Below are 13,555 nucleotides of genomic sequence, written 5' to 3'. Positions count from 1 at the left end.
TCTCCCTCTCGCTCTGATTTCAGACCCAGTTGAAACCCAGGTTCTGGTTTCTAACCCGTCGCACCTGCGGGCACATACATCCAGCAAACGACCCTGAAGGGAGGCAGGGGGGCTCTGAGCTCCCGAGGGCGCTGTCCGCACAGGGAGGCCTGGAGCGCTTCCTGCCCCTGAGCAGATGGCTATATGCCTCAGTTGCTGCCCCCCCCCCCCACACTTGCCTAAGCACAGAGGAGCAAACACCCCTCTGTCACGTCCACTACTCCAAACGAGCAGTTCTGGTAGTGACACCGGCTCTTCAGTGACATTCTGGAGAACTCCACAGGACCGCCAGACATACAGAAATGTACTTCACGTTGAGCCTCAAAAGTGGTTCCGGTGCGTCACTGGGAACCTGGTTCCGCTGCCGCTCCCGCCACCCTGCAGGGGCCAGTGTGAGGCTTAGTTCCCGTCTGGGTGAGCCTGGTCTTCCACGGGGCTGACTTTTTGAGGGGAGCCTCCAGGCTCTGCTGCCCTTGTGCCTGGCCCCAGCTCCCGACGAGGCCCTTGCAAAGAGAGCCTGACACGTGCACAGCCATCTGTTGGGAAATCTCCCCTCGGTGGGGGCGGGAGGGGGTGGGCCTCAGGGCCGCCAGATGCGGTCCTCGCCCAAGCCCAGCCTCCCTTCGGCCCACAGGCAACATCCCTGCGCTGGGCTCCCTTTTACCAAATTCAGAGTCAGCTGGAGGAGCCCCATCCCAAGACCCTGGGTCGAAAGAACGTTGGGCCTTGGGAGCAGCACGAGTTGCCGGCTAGCGCAGTGCAAGGTGGCTGGCGGCCTCCGCTCCAAATGCAGCCTGACAACACCACGCCCACTCCCTCCTTACGGTGACTCGACCCGGGAGCGACCAGCCGTCCCGGGTGGGCTGAGATGGCAAACCAGGCAGAGACGGCCTTGGAATAGCACAGCGATGCTCTGCTCGCGGGTCCCGTCCTGCTAGAGACACCCTCCCCCCCGCCCCCGCCCCCGGTGCTGCTAGAATGGGAAGGTCAGGCTGTCGGGACACGTGACTGCAAGGTGAGGCTCAGACACGGGAGAGGAGGGAGAGGCGTGAGGCTTACCGTGGTGCCCGCACCAACTCGGGCTGGCTCGGCTGCCGTGGCCTCCCAGGTCCTGTGAGGACAGCCCTCTGAAATCCGGACCCTGTACCTCTGCTGGCTTGGACTTTGATTTCCTCAAGCCTTTTATGCCACGTCCCACTGACTACTGACGGAGGCAGATATAAGGGAGGCCCTTGTTCTCCATTCTCCCCTCTGCCCCGGGGACATTTTCCCAAAGCCCACAGGGGTCCCCTTCTTCAGGTTAAAGCTCGGGTGCCGCAGCATCCAGGTGAGGGGTGTCTGTGTGGCACAGTTGGGGTTGAGGCCCCCTTGTCCCTCATGGTGTTCACGCCCCACTCTCTCACTCTGGGCGCCCGCGGGTCCAGGTTGCCGATGTGGACGCCCTGGGACAAGCAGAGAAACCCACAGCTTCCCAGGCACTGGCCAGTGCCCGCGGTGTTGTTGCTGCTGCTGCACCTGCACCACCCCCAGGGGTCCCTCCAGGCCCCCCTTCCCCGGCCCTGCCCCTAGAGCCCCGCAGAGGCGGTGCTGACACCAGCGGTCACTCACCCAGGGGGCAGGAGTCCAAGCAACAGGAGGCCACATTAGGCCTTGCCGACTGTGAACTGGCCACCGACGACAGCAAAACACACTGAAGTGATCCTTCAAGTCAAAGACTTGAGGATTAAGAAGGCCCACCTAGCAATGGCAAAGGTGCCTCCCTCTCAATGAGTAGAGCCCACTATGATGAGCTCAGTGCAGGAGGGCCCACACGCTCTCACTCAGGCACCTGTGCGGGCGGCCTGTCTCGTGCACGACCCCCGGATCTCAGCTCCAATTTGGAAGGTCAACAGAGAAGGTTCGCTCCCATCCCAGCCCCGCACCTTCCTTCTCCCTAAAGATAACCATCTCTGTTATTTTCTTTGTTTGCCCTCGGGGTATTTCTTCATGTAACCAAGGGTAGACGTTATTTCCCGTGCCCCCTGACGTTAAACATGGCCCAGTGCGCATGCCGCGTGGGCCCCTGGCCTTTTCTGCTCCACAGCGCACCCTGGACCGCCCCCACCTCCATCCACAGAGGTGGTCCCCACTCCTCCACGACACACAGACTCGCAGTCCACACCAACCCATCCACACGGCCACAGCCGTCTCCCGTCACGGCTGCCAGTGCACGGGGTGCCGAGGGGGCCGGCTCATCTTGAATGCCCAGTGCAGCACCACCCCTTTAGGGGAGCAACTGGGCTTTGGGGACAAAGAGGGCAGGAACGTGTCTGAGATAAAAACGGTCCCGAATCCCAACAGACGTGACTCGGAGATCAGCTGTGGTTGGAGAGAGCCCAGCCCTGGCAGGAGACAGCCTTGGTCCCCGCCACCCCCAGTGCCTGCTGCCTTTCTGAACTCCCTCATTGGAGGGGCGCGGGCCTCGGCCACAAGCACAGCCCGACAGTGTCGGCCTCCACAAGGGCGAGGGACCCTGCCGACTCCCAAACACCTGCTGTGCACACTGGGTCCTTTGTGAAGCCACGGGCCCTCTTAAGTCACCTACTTTTATGTTTCGGAACTAAAATTTATTTCCTATTTCTTTATTTTATTTTCTATTGTGGGAAATATTCCACGACACCAGACTACAGATATAACGAATCCCCTTGTACCTCACCACCAGCTTTCAGCAATTAGTATTCTTTTCTCGTCCGCCTCTTCTGTCTCCACTTAGTTTTTGTAGAGTATTTTAAAGCAAATTCCAGCTGTTAAAATTTCACCTGTTCAAATTTCACCTGTTCAAATTTCAGTATAAATGTCCTACAGATTAGAACCTTTACAAAATATAACCACAATGCCATTATTCTACCTCTGGGTCACTGTAAGGTGCAGGCTCAGTGTCCTTGACTTTGGAAGTGGTTCCTGAGTTAGCGCACAGTTTCTGCCTCTGAAGCCATCCACGTGCAGGTCAGGGGAGCCGCGTCTGGGAGCATGGACAGGCCCGGTCTGCCACGGCTAATCGCCTGGACGGTGGTTTTATGGAGTGGGTGTGGCCAGCTGAAAAAGCCCCCCCTCAAAGACCATGATTTGCCTTCTAATATCACCCCAGCTCCCCTCCCCCCAAACCTGTCACTGAATGGTCCCAGCCATTGAAAAGGAGGAATCCAATGGGTGACAGTCGCAACTCTGAAGCTATGGATCACTGCCTTTTTTGGGGGGGGGGAATAAGTTGGTAGCTCTTTAAATAGAGGATGAAAAAAAATTTTTTTTTGTCCTCTGGCCTCTAAGGATGCAGAGTCAGGGGATTTTTCTTTAATCACTGGTAGATGTGGCCAGACACCTGCCCGACACAAAATAATCCTGTTACCTTGAAAGCCCGGTTCATCGCGTCTAGGAAAACTCCCAGTGTCGCTGCAGCGGTCTCCCCATCACGGTGGCTCTCTCCAGCCGTAAGACAGGAAGGTGCGGCCCTAGCTCCCTTCCCAGGTGCCCGGCTGGCACCACCAGCCTCGGGCCGGCTTAGACAGCCCAGCCCTTCATGCCCCGTGACACTGGGACCTGTCATTGCACACAGTGTGTCTGCATCCAGGAAAATACAAACGAACTGTATGTAAGTGCTTCTCAGAACAAACACATCGAAAAACAGTCAAGTTCTGACACTTTCCAGCTAAAAAGCAGATAGCTTCCTCCAGAACGCCCCGGGTGTTGTAGGTTAAAGATGTGTTCTTTCCAGTGGGCAGCCCTGCTGGGTCTGTGCCCAGGTAAAGCTGCGTTATTTTTACTCCATGCTGTCATCGCAGAAGAATTAAGTAACTCGTGGGGAAACAGCAAATTTGTTTTCTTTAAAAAAACACTTGTATCCTCTTGTCAAGTGGAGGAATGATTGTGCATTACATGACCTCATTTTCTTTGCAGCTTATGTGAGTATATTAAAAGCTAGCTTATTTTTCTTTTGTGTTTCTAAAGTTTTTTTTTTTGCTTTTATCCTTTTTTTTTCTCTTTCACCTTTTTAGTGTCAGATTCCTCCTCCTCCTCCTGTTCTCTTTCAAGAACCGAATCTCCTCTCCACCTGTTTGTATCTTCTCATCTCCATCCTCATCCCAAACCCGACACCTTTGTGTGGCCCCCCGCCGCGCGCTCATTCAGTGACCCCGGCCCCCGCCAGGAGCCCTCTCTGTGTAAACACGGTTTATGGCTTTTCCGTTTTTCGTTCGATCTGCTTCGTTTGCCTGCTGGCGTTCCATTCTCTGATAATCTTCCTAACTGATAAGCTGGATAGGAAACCCCATCAAATTTATCCGAGGGAAAAAAAATCCTGCCAATTGGAAAATCCAAAAGCTGTTCAGGGCAGGAAGAGATACTGGTGCCCAAGTCCCAGCCTCCTCTCTGAAAAGCAAAGGGAACCTGTTTTAAGCAGAATATATAAAGCTTTTCTAGAATGTTGTTTCTAGCTCTCAGGTACTTCCGTGCCTTCCTGGAGTTGATATAAATGCATTCAAGTTCTATTATTTTTTTTTAAAGAGGCAACTTAGCCCTGGTTGGTGTGGCTCAGTGGATTGAGTGCTGGCCTGCGAACCAAAGGGCTGCTGGTTCGGTTCCCAGTCAGGGCACATGCCTGGGTTGCAGGTCAGGTCCCCGGTAGCACACACACGAGAGGCAACCACACACTGATGTTTCTCTCCCTCTTCCTCTCTTCCTCCCTCCCTTCCCCTTTCTCTAAAAATAAATAAATAAAATATTTAATAAATAAGATAAAAAATAAGAAGGCAAAATAGAACAACTAGCAAATAATGTATCCTAAATATTTCTGATTTTCAGTTTAGAAGTTAATTCAACAAGTATGCCATAGTCCGGCCCGTTCTCTAAAGATAATGCTCGTGTATGCCCCTTAACCGTGTGATTCTGGAACTTTACTGTGCATTAAAATCACACTAAGAGCTTTGAAAGCTGCAGGGCAGACCCCCTGGGCCCCACCCCAGAGTTTCGGTCTCTGCAGGCCTGAGGCGGGGCCCAGGAGTCTGCATTTACAAAACACCCCGTGGCCCCCATGCCTGCGGGTCATGCACTGCATCTTGAAAACCAAGTCTATGCACTATTTCCCACGTGCAAAGAAGGAAAATGTAGGGTGTATGTCATGAAACTGAAGAAGCATCGAACCATGTTTTCATCTAATTTTGCGTCTCAATAATGCAAACATTTGAAAGTCTGTTTCGGGGTGTCCAGAAACCTGGCAATGAAAAAAAAATGCCTTTACTAAGATGAAATACTGGCTGATAAAGTCCTTAAACAGGACCTCACATGGATCTCACCAGCAGCGTCCACCCTTGTTGTCTGTGACTCATTTATTTAATGCTCGTGTTACCAGCAGTGCCAGAACATTTAATCTCTGTATCCATGATTTGTGAGGGCTTATCTTTGCTCCAAATGCTCAGTTGTAGGGTGAACGAAAAGCTCCTAAGGGCAACCACTGCCAGGAAGAACCCCTCCTCCAGCGTGCTCATCTTTCCATGGCTAACCTGCGCGGTACGCACACGCGCAGGCGGGGCAGAAACGAGACTCGCACCTGAGATCAGTCTTCCGGACCAAGGCACTGTCCGACCCTGCTTGTCTGCGAGCTAGGTGTCAGAACTGGCTTTGGCGGCAGTCTCAGGTTTATGAAGTGGAAGACGAAGCTAATGCTTAAGGTGTCTATGTTTTTTTTTTTTAATCCTCACCCAAGGATATGTTTACTGATTTTAGAGGGAGAGGAAAGGAGAGAGAGAGAGAGAGAGATCAATGTGAGGGAGAAGTATCAATCAGTTGCCTCCCATGCCAGGGATCGAACCCTCAACCTAGGTATGTGCCCTTGACCAGGAATCAAACCTGCAGCCTTTTGGTGCACGGGGACAATGCTCCGGCCAACCGAGCCACCCGGCCAGGGCTATGTATGTTGTGTTTAATCTGTTTCTTAAAATAGATTTTTTCCCCTTAAAACAATGCTTTGGGGCAAATGCCAAGTTCAGTTTTTCCATAAAAATTGTTTTTTTACATTGACTTTTGCCCAGTTTTTTGGCCATAAAATGGGATCTTCCTGCTCTAGAATACATTAATAACGCTCCCACTGCCTCCCCACCCCTTCACTCGTTCACGCAACAAACCCACCGACCTCCCCACCCCGCCTGCGTTCATCACACTGCACCCCAGGCCCCTGCGTTCCTCTGAACCTGTCCGATGGAGGCCGTGTCTCGTCCAGCGAGGCACCTTCGTGTTGATTGATGAGTAAGATATTAGGGCCATGAGCACTGCTGGGCTTTCTGCTTACTGTGTGCGTCCCGGACAGGCGCAGGTGCTCATTGTTTATGAGGCTGTGAGTCACCTTCCATCCCTGGGGAGCAGCTGGCCAGGAACCAGGTGTCTCTTCAAAGACTGGAACACCCAGGTCTTCTCTACCCCCTCAGATACAGTGTTTGGTCAGAGAAGGAGGAAACACGCCACACGTTAGTGACACGTGTAGGATTTCCCGATTAAAATCGTTACGAATTTGAATCCCGAGTCGGTTCATCAGGACAGACAGCCCCGACCTGGACTTTATGAATCTCTCCCTCCAATCCTTCCACTCCACAGGGAGGAGGACTAGCCAAACCCTACAGACCCTTGCAGTCGCAATCAGGGTTAATGTGTGGAAAGGTCTGAAAGCTGCTTGTTTGATTATTTTTCCCCTTCCCTTTGGAATTTCCTGCCCTGGAAACAAAACAGATTACACGGCCCGGCCAGCTTTCGTGCGCTGGGTGAGCACTGGACTGTAGAGGGGAATGCCCCGTTGGCCTTTCTTTGGCTTAAAAAAAAAAATTGTCAGTGGGAAAATATGTGTCATCCTTGAACTGAAATCTGATCCCGACAGCCAGACTTACAGTTGGAAGGTTATTAGAGCTCTGTTTGCTTCTTTAGCCATAATTTTTGATTTTCCAAATGTTTTGTTTCTTGGTTTTAATTTTCGGTTTGATTTGTTGTTCCAAGGCACCTCTCCAGAAGTATACTTTCATGGTTTCCCCTCCCTTTTTTCAGTTAGTAAGTAGTTTACCGATCTATTAACCTTTCGGAGGGTCTCAGAATCACGCTTCCCTCCGTCACGGCATGCGTGTTGCGGTTGCTGGTTGCTGAGATGGTGTGGACGTTCGGCCGCTGCCCGCTTGCCCACCCCGCCCCCCGGGCCCGCCCCCCGCCCCCCCCCCCCGCCCCGCCTGCCATCCCAATGCTTCCCCCGCTGCTGCTGGGATCTCCCTGCCAAGGAGGCAGTACTTGTCTGGGGGGGACTACAGAGGAAGGCACTGCAGGAGAAACGCCCAAGTGAGGGTGTGGGTGGGTAGGTGGGTCAGCAGCTCCGCCCCCCGCCCCACCCCCACCCCTGCCCTGGTGTCACTGGGAAGTGTGAGACACCCGGTGCCCCCAGGGCAGGCCATCTGCAAAACTGGGGTACAGGGAACCAGTTGAATCTCGAAATTCCTTTGCAGTTTGACCATTTTTAGAAAAGCAACTCTAATCATTAATTTTCCCAAAGTAAGCTAAATAGACATCGTAAAACTTAAGCTACATCTACCAACATGTAAAGGAGACTCAGCCATTCCCCGGGTGTATAGGACTGGCGTTTTGGGCGGTGTTCTTTCAAGGCCTTAGTGAATCACAGCGTCTCCCAAAGGCTGTGTCTCAGACCACTGAGTCTCCCTGGTCAGATGTCCTTGGAGACTCACCGTTGGCGTGAGCGCGGGAAAGGCTCTGAGAAGTCCCACAGTTTAAAAAACTTGAAGGCGCCCTCAGCTGTGGCCCAGCCTCCCCAGCTGACTTCCTCCTTGTTTCCGATCTTAGGAAAGCGAATCCTGCTTGTGGCAAATACGCCCTCAGGGAGGTGATTTTTTTCCCTGAAATCCAGCTCGACCTGAAGCCCGTGATGGAAAACACATGTTTGGTGTTGCCCTCACATGAGGGTTCTGCAGGGCGGGGCGGGGCGGGGCGGGGCGGGGCAGGTTTCACTGCCCGGGTCCTTTCCCTAGGGACCCTGGGCCCCTAGGGACCCTTTCCCTGGGGACCCCGGACCCCAGGCCGCTGGGGTCCACTGAAACAGTGTGGTTCTTAGAAAGCGAGGCTACGCTGAAGTCCCCGCGCAGCCCTCATTAGTTACAGCGGGCTCCTGCTTGTTTCTGAGGGCTGACAGGTTCATACGAGGGCCTTGTCCTTTCTACTTCCCGTGGGAGCAGCCCCAGCTCCGTCTCCCCAAGGCCAGGAACCCTGGGTCTGAGAGCCAGCTCTGCCCGGGGGACCCAGGCGCCGCATTCAGCCCCCCACTCCGGCCCACTCCGTGGCCTTAGCTCCCTCTTTTGTAAAGAGGGAGGTTGGCTAGCCCCGCCCCCCCACCCCCAGCACCCAGAACTCCGTGGTGTGCCAGCAGCCGGGCCTGATTCCAGCCTCAGCCAGGTGCCCCTCTCCCCGAGCCGCAGCCCAGGTAGGGGTGGCTCCCAGAGGGCGGCTGCCCAGGGCTCTGTCCACGCTGCCCCCGCCCGTCGCTCCTTAGAACTCCAGACCCTCGAGCCCCCAACTCCTGGGCCCCCGTGGTCGCCAGTTTGAGAAAAATGTGTGCTGACGTTTGATGCTCCTCCCCAAACGCCTGCTAAAATCGAGACCGCCTGGCTCAGTGCTCAGTTTTTCGTCTCCCCGGTCCTGGCGAGCCTGCTGCTCCCTTCAGAGATGCGTAACCAGGAGGAGAGAATAAACAGGCCAGAGACAAAGCACGCCTCTCAACCGAAACGAGGTTGAGAAATAAACTCAAGGTAGAGAAAGAGAACTCGACTGTTCTCTTTCCTTCCTGGCTACCGTTTTCTTATTGACTTTGCATTTTCTAACACTCCAAAAACGAGTAGTACGATCAGGAAGTAACCAGTCAGGCGGCGTGTTGCACCCTGGCCTCTCCCTGATAGAACGAAGCAGCTTTTTAAAAACCTCTGTATGAAAAGCTTGCCCTGCGGCCGACGGCGCTGCATCCGAGGCGTGGCCCTGTTAGAAGTTCAGCCCTAACCATCCATGTATAAACCTTTCCTTGCTAGTCTAACTAGCGTCTCCTCCATTAGTTCGGCGGTGCCTTTCCTTAAACAAGATTGAGTGGAATTTCGGGAGATGGACAAGTCAACAGCAAATGGCTCTCAGACAGGAGTTGAGGAGCATGTGTCTAGGAATTAGGATATTGCCCAGACTAGGAGGGCTGCCTGCCTTCAGAGACAAACACAGCCTTTCCCAGGCGGGAGGGAGGGCACTTCAGTCCAGAGACCCAGCCTCGTGAACAGGCAATGCCCGGGGAGGGTTCGCAGGAGATGGGGTGTCCACCCAGTGTGGTCCCCCGGCAGGTACTGTCTCCCGCCCAGGGCCAGGGCACAGCTCCCAGGCAGCTGGCATCCTCCTTGCTTGCACGTGAGCGGCGTCCCTCCACGCTTCCGTGTGACCGCCTGGCCCTGCTAGCACCGCCGGCAGCCTGCCGGGCCACCCCCGCATGCCTCTGGTGACCGCGTGCCCCAGCCTCTCCCTGCCTCGGTGTGACCCTTCCCTGGAGCTTTCCCCGGGAGGAACCTTCCCTTTCAGGGGAAGACACGTGTTGTCAGGTTCACAGTGTGTTGGCGATTCTGTTCAAGTCGTTGGGAAATTGTGTCGTCTGGGGTCAGTGGGTCGGGTGGTCACGGCTTACTTGGCTGTCTTAATCTCTGTCACCCTCCGTGAAAAAAGGAATTGTCTGCTAGCGTGACCAAGGGTCCCAATCAGAGCGACCGCGGTGGGAGGCCTCACTGCCCGTGGGAACTGGGCGGGACCAGGCAGTTGCCCATAAAGCGGCCCCAGCCCCGTGTCCCCTCACGTTAGTGGTCACGCTACCAGGAAGGGGAGGTGGCAGCCTTTGGAATTAGAAATGTGGAAGGGGGGGGTCCGTGGCAGTGCGGTTCGAGGAGGCCACCGCCCCAAATCCACCTCCTCGGGCAGACAGGACTCCCTCCCTCCAGCAAAGGTGGACATTGTCCTGACGCCCACAGGGTGTGGCGAGGGGCCAACGTGTTTGATGTTTTCCTAAAAAAGGGCTCCAGAGAAAATGCGCCTAATTTGAGGGTTGAAGCGGGCGGGGACTCTCTCTCCGTCCTCCCCCTGCAAAAAGTAAGAGATAATCATCACTAGCTCCTCGGCCCCGCCCCCTCAGCCCCGAGGACGCCCTGGCTGTCGGTGCTCAGGTGCAGTCGGTCGGCAGGTGTGAGAGGCTCGCGGGGCGGCCAGCAGTCTGCAGCAGCAGACCCGCGTGCTGCACAACCCGGTCTCGTCTGGGGAAACAGATTCTTTTCCTGCTGAGAAAGAAACGGTTTCAGCACAGCTCTCCCGCAGAATGCTTAGTCATCCAGATTGCTCCTTGGTAGTCAGGGCCTTGAAGGGGTGAATTGCTGCCTTGTCTCCTTCGTATTTTAACGGGTTAGGGACACAGCTTCTAAGAACTGGAAGCTGAATAGACTCTCTCGACAGAGAACGATGAATCACTCCAGGACCGAGGGGAAACAAACAGAGAGATCCGCGAGCACGCCCCTTACTGGGGCAGCTCCGATTCTCCACGGAGCAGACGCGGGAGGGCAGGTTGCTGCTGGGGCGTCAGGCGGGGAGGGGAGGCATGCGGGGGAGGGGCAGAGAGGGGACTTGGGGCGGGGCCACGTGCTCCGTCACGGTCCCGTGTTCCTGCACAGGAGGCTCCTGAGTCAGTGTTCTGGGGCCGGGAAGCAAAGAGCAGCCAGAACCCTGAGCACACGTGGGAGGCGTGTCTGCCAAGGCGCCTTCGGCGGAGGACTCATCTGCACGCGACGTAACGGTTGTCCCTTGTGTCCGGGCCGTGACGCTTGCCAGTCACTAGGCGGGCAGGGATTCGTCCGAGATCTGGCTCACCGTCCACACGCTGCGAAAGCCAGGAGGAGAGCGGGGAGGCGGCCGTCCTGCAGGCAGCAGCCCCTTCCTGGCACCCCCCCACGACAGACGGCCCAGGGGACAGCTGGACTGTAAATCCAGGCCGTGTGTTCGGTGACCCCGCTGGTGAGGATCCAGGGGCGGCGAACATGACCAAGCCACTCGACGTATTATGCCTGTGGCGGAACAAAACGACTGCCTCCGAGACCCCGTTAGCAGCGGACTTGAACAGCGGATGCGGCCCGTGTGGGTCTGCCACACTCCAGGTCTGTGCAAGATGCACCACAGATGCAGTGTGCTTCGGAGAATGGGATTCGTGCACAGGCTTCCGCCACAAAGGCAACTGGCGCTGACGGCTCCCGCCGTCCCACTCGTGACAGGGTTTCTCAGCAGGCTCCAGCATCCGATAGGAGCGCGGGTCAGGCATCCTCGGGCGGCGTTCAGAGCTCGCCTCGCAGCTCCCGGAGGTCAGCGGCCTTGGTGTCTGGTCCTCTTGGCGCAGTTCCTGGGGCCGCGCCTTGCCTCCCCGACCCCCACCCCCACACACGATGGTCCTCAGGGAGCCCGGATGAGCGCCCTGGATGTAGCGGTCAGAGCAGCTCTTTGAGTGGCACTCTGCCCCTGCGGCAGGTGTCGGAGATGACATTTCCTCTTGGGCGTCTGTCTGGGCGAGGGAAGGAAAAGCAGTGGGCTTGAAGGAATACAGATCTCCTTGGCCGCGTGGCCTCTCGTGGCCCCGGGACCATTCGGGCAAGTAGGTCACGGAACCTGGGCCAGGACTGGGGCACGCCGTCCCTGCCTGACCAGCGCTCGGTGCCCGTGGCGCCGGAGCCCCTGGGCCCTGTCACTGAGGGACTTGCCGGTGCACAGCAGCTGCCCAGCCCAAGGGTCACGGTCCCCGTCAGACCCGCTTACTAGGAAGCTCGTTTCTCCAGGCTCGGGTTTCCATTTAGGGGCACGTCCTGTGCTCTCCCCCCCCCCCCCCATGCCTCCTTCAGGCCTGGACCTGGGCACTGCCCTGGGGGAATAATCCTCTTCGCCCCCGAGGGCGCTGTGGGACACTTCCGCTCCGGTGAGGAAGACGAGGGCTGCTCTAGAGACACGTAGGTTAGACCGGCCCTTCTCCTTGTTCACGCACGTAAATCAAGGTTCACCGTCTGTTCTGACGTGGACCGTTTCAGTCCTACGAGATAGCGAGACACCGGTTATTTTGATTATATTTTGATGGTTTTTAATCAGGTGTATCCATTCAGATTCATAACCGATGTTAAGCCCTTTTTTTCTCCCCTCCAGATTCTAATCCAGTGGAAGAATTCGATGTATTGTGTCACTGCCAGGAATAGCAGATGTTAACTATTAAAGAGTGTTACCATTATGGTTAATCCCCTGCCATTATTAATAAGCATCCGAATGCCCTGATACCCACCCCTGGCTCAGAGCGTTAGAATGTCGCCCAGGCCCGATGGCTGCCTTTGTGCCCCGTGCAGACGGAGGGATTGGCCAGGAAGGAAAAAATTATTTCTGGTGAAGCTCAGTTATGCTCCGTATTTCAATGGGGTAGTGAGACGGGGGGGTGGTCACTCAGGGAGGGGCACGGTTTCCTCTGTGCACCACTGTCGTTTCCAGCCCTGGTTGCTGGGCGTGATGACAGCCACACTGAGAAGCCCTTTGAGACGGGGAAGGTCTGGCCTCGGAGCCCTTACTGGGGAAGGAGAGCAGAGCATCCGAAAGAGGGGGCCACTCTTTGAAATTGCGCCCAGTGGCATGTCTGCTCGGAATGAGCTGCATCCACCCACTCATTCCGCAAGCGCCTACCGTGGGCCTGGCGCGGCTAGCCCCTGAGAGCGCCGAATGGAAGGCAGGGTCCTGTCTTCCGGAGCCGCGCCCAGTCCAGCGGGAGAGACGGTCGCATCAACTGGAATGTAAGACAGTGGGACCTGCCCACGGGGCCCAGCTGCGCACAGGACAGTGACGGGAGAAGAGACAGAGGGCTCACGGCAGCCTTCCTGGGGGAGTGGCCGTCAGAGCTGGATGTAAAGGCTAGCCCTGGATCAGACTGGCGTTTGAGCCCTGGTTCTGTGCTCTGTCGTCTGTGTAACGTGGGGGAAGTTATGTGACCTCATTCCGTCTCAGTTTTGCCGCAAGGAACTGTTGAAAGAGCGAGACAATATATACAGAGTGCTCATCACGATGGCTGAAACACAGAATATTCTCTACAACAGATAACTGCCATGGCCACCGCCGTCATTATCATCATCATCATCATCACCTCCCAGACTTTGTTCACAGTGAATCAGCCGTATTTTCATGAGGACAGTTCATGGACTTAATTGTATACAGATACCACAAAGGAAGGAATTTTGGCAAAACTTCTGATTAGTTCATTTGTGGACCAAAAAAACCCAAACCAAAACAGTGCATCCAAAAAGCAAAAGTAGCCCCCTCCAGAAGTCATTCAATTCTTGCAGCAAAGGAGCCACAGGACCTGGCGGAAAACTTGCAGAATTTTTTCAGAACAGTCGTTCGTTGTTATTTTGAAATGAACCCATGG

The 13,555-nt window shown here is 55.4% G+C and overlaps 1 protein-coding gene across 8 annotated transcripts in view; it reads left to right on the top strand.

The window, feature by feature from the left end:
- The window catches only part of TTC7B (tetratricopeptide repeat domain 7B), a 215,640-nt gene that overhangs the window by 155,671 nt on the left and 46,414 nt on the right, over positions 1 to 13,555 (top strand). For 4 of the 8 annotated variants that reach the window (XM_036013158.1, XM_036013151.1, XM_036013146.1 and 1 more), the window contains one exon: positions 4,071 to 4,235. The exons of 2 other annotated variants lie outside the window; for them this stretch is intronic. In XM_036013158.1, the coding sequence (XP_035869051.1) occupies positions 4,071 to 4,235 (165 nt within the window). Of the gene's footprint in view, positions 1 to 4,070; positions 4,236 to 7,053; positions 7,105 to 13,555 lie in introns of all 8 variants that reach the window. 2 more of the 8 variants (XM_036013163.1, XM_036013167.1) reach the window with 1 other exon arrangement.

This window comes from Phyllostomus discolor, chromosome 1 (assembly GCF_004126475.2).
Source record: "Phyllostomus discolor isolate MPI-MPIP mPhyDis1 chromosome 1, mPhyDis1.pri.v3, whole genome shotgun sequence".
Taxonomy (NCBI): domain Eukaryota; kingdom Metazoa; phylum Chordata; class Mammalia; order Chiroptera; family Phyllostomidae; genus Phyllostomus; species Phyllostomus discolor.
The sequence above is the reverse complement of the archived record's forward strand: the minus strand, read 5'-3'. Positions and strand labels throughout refer to the sequence as shown.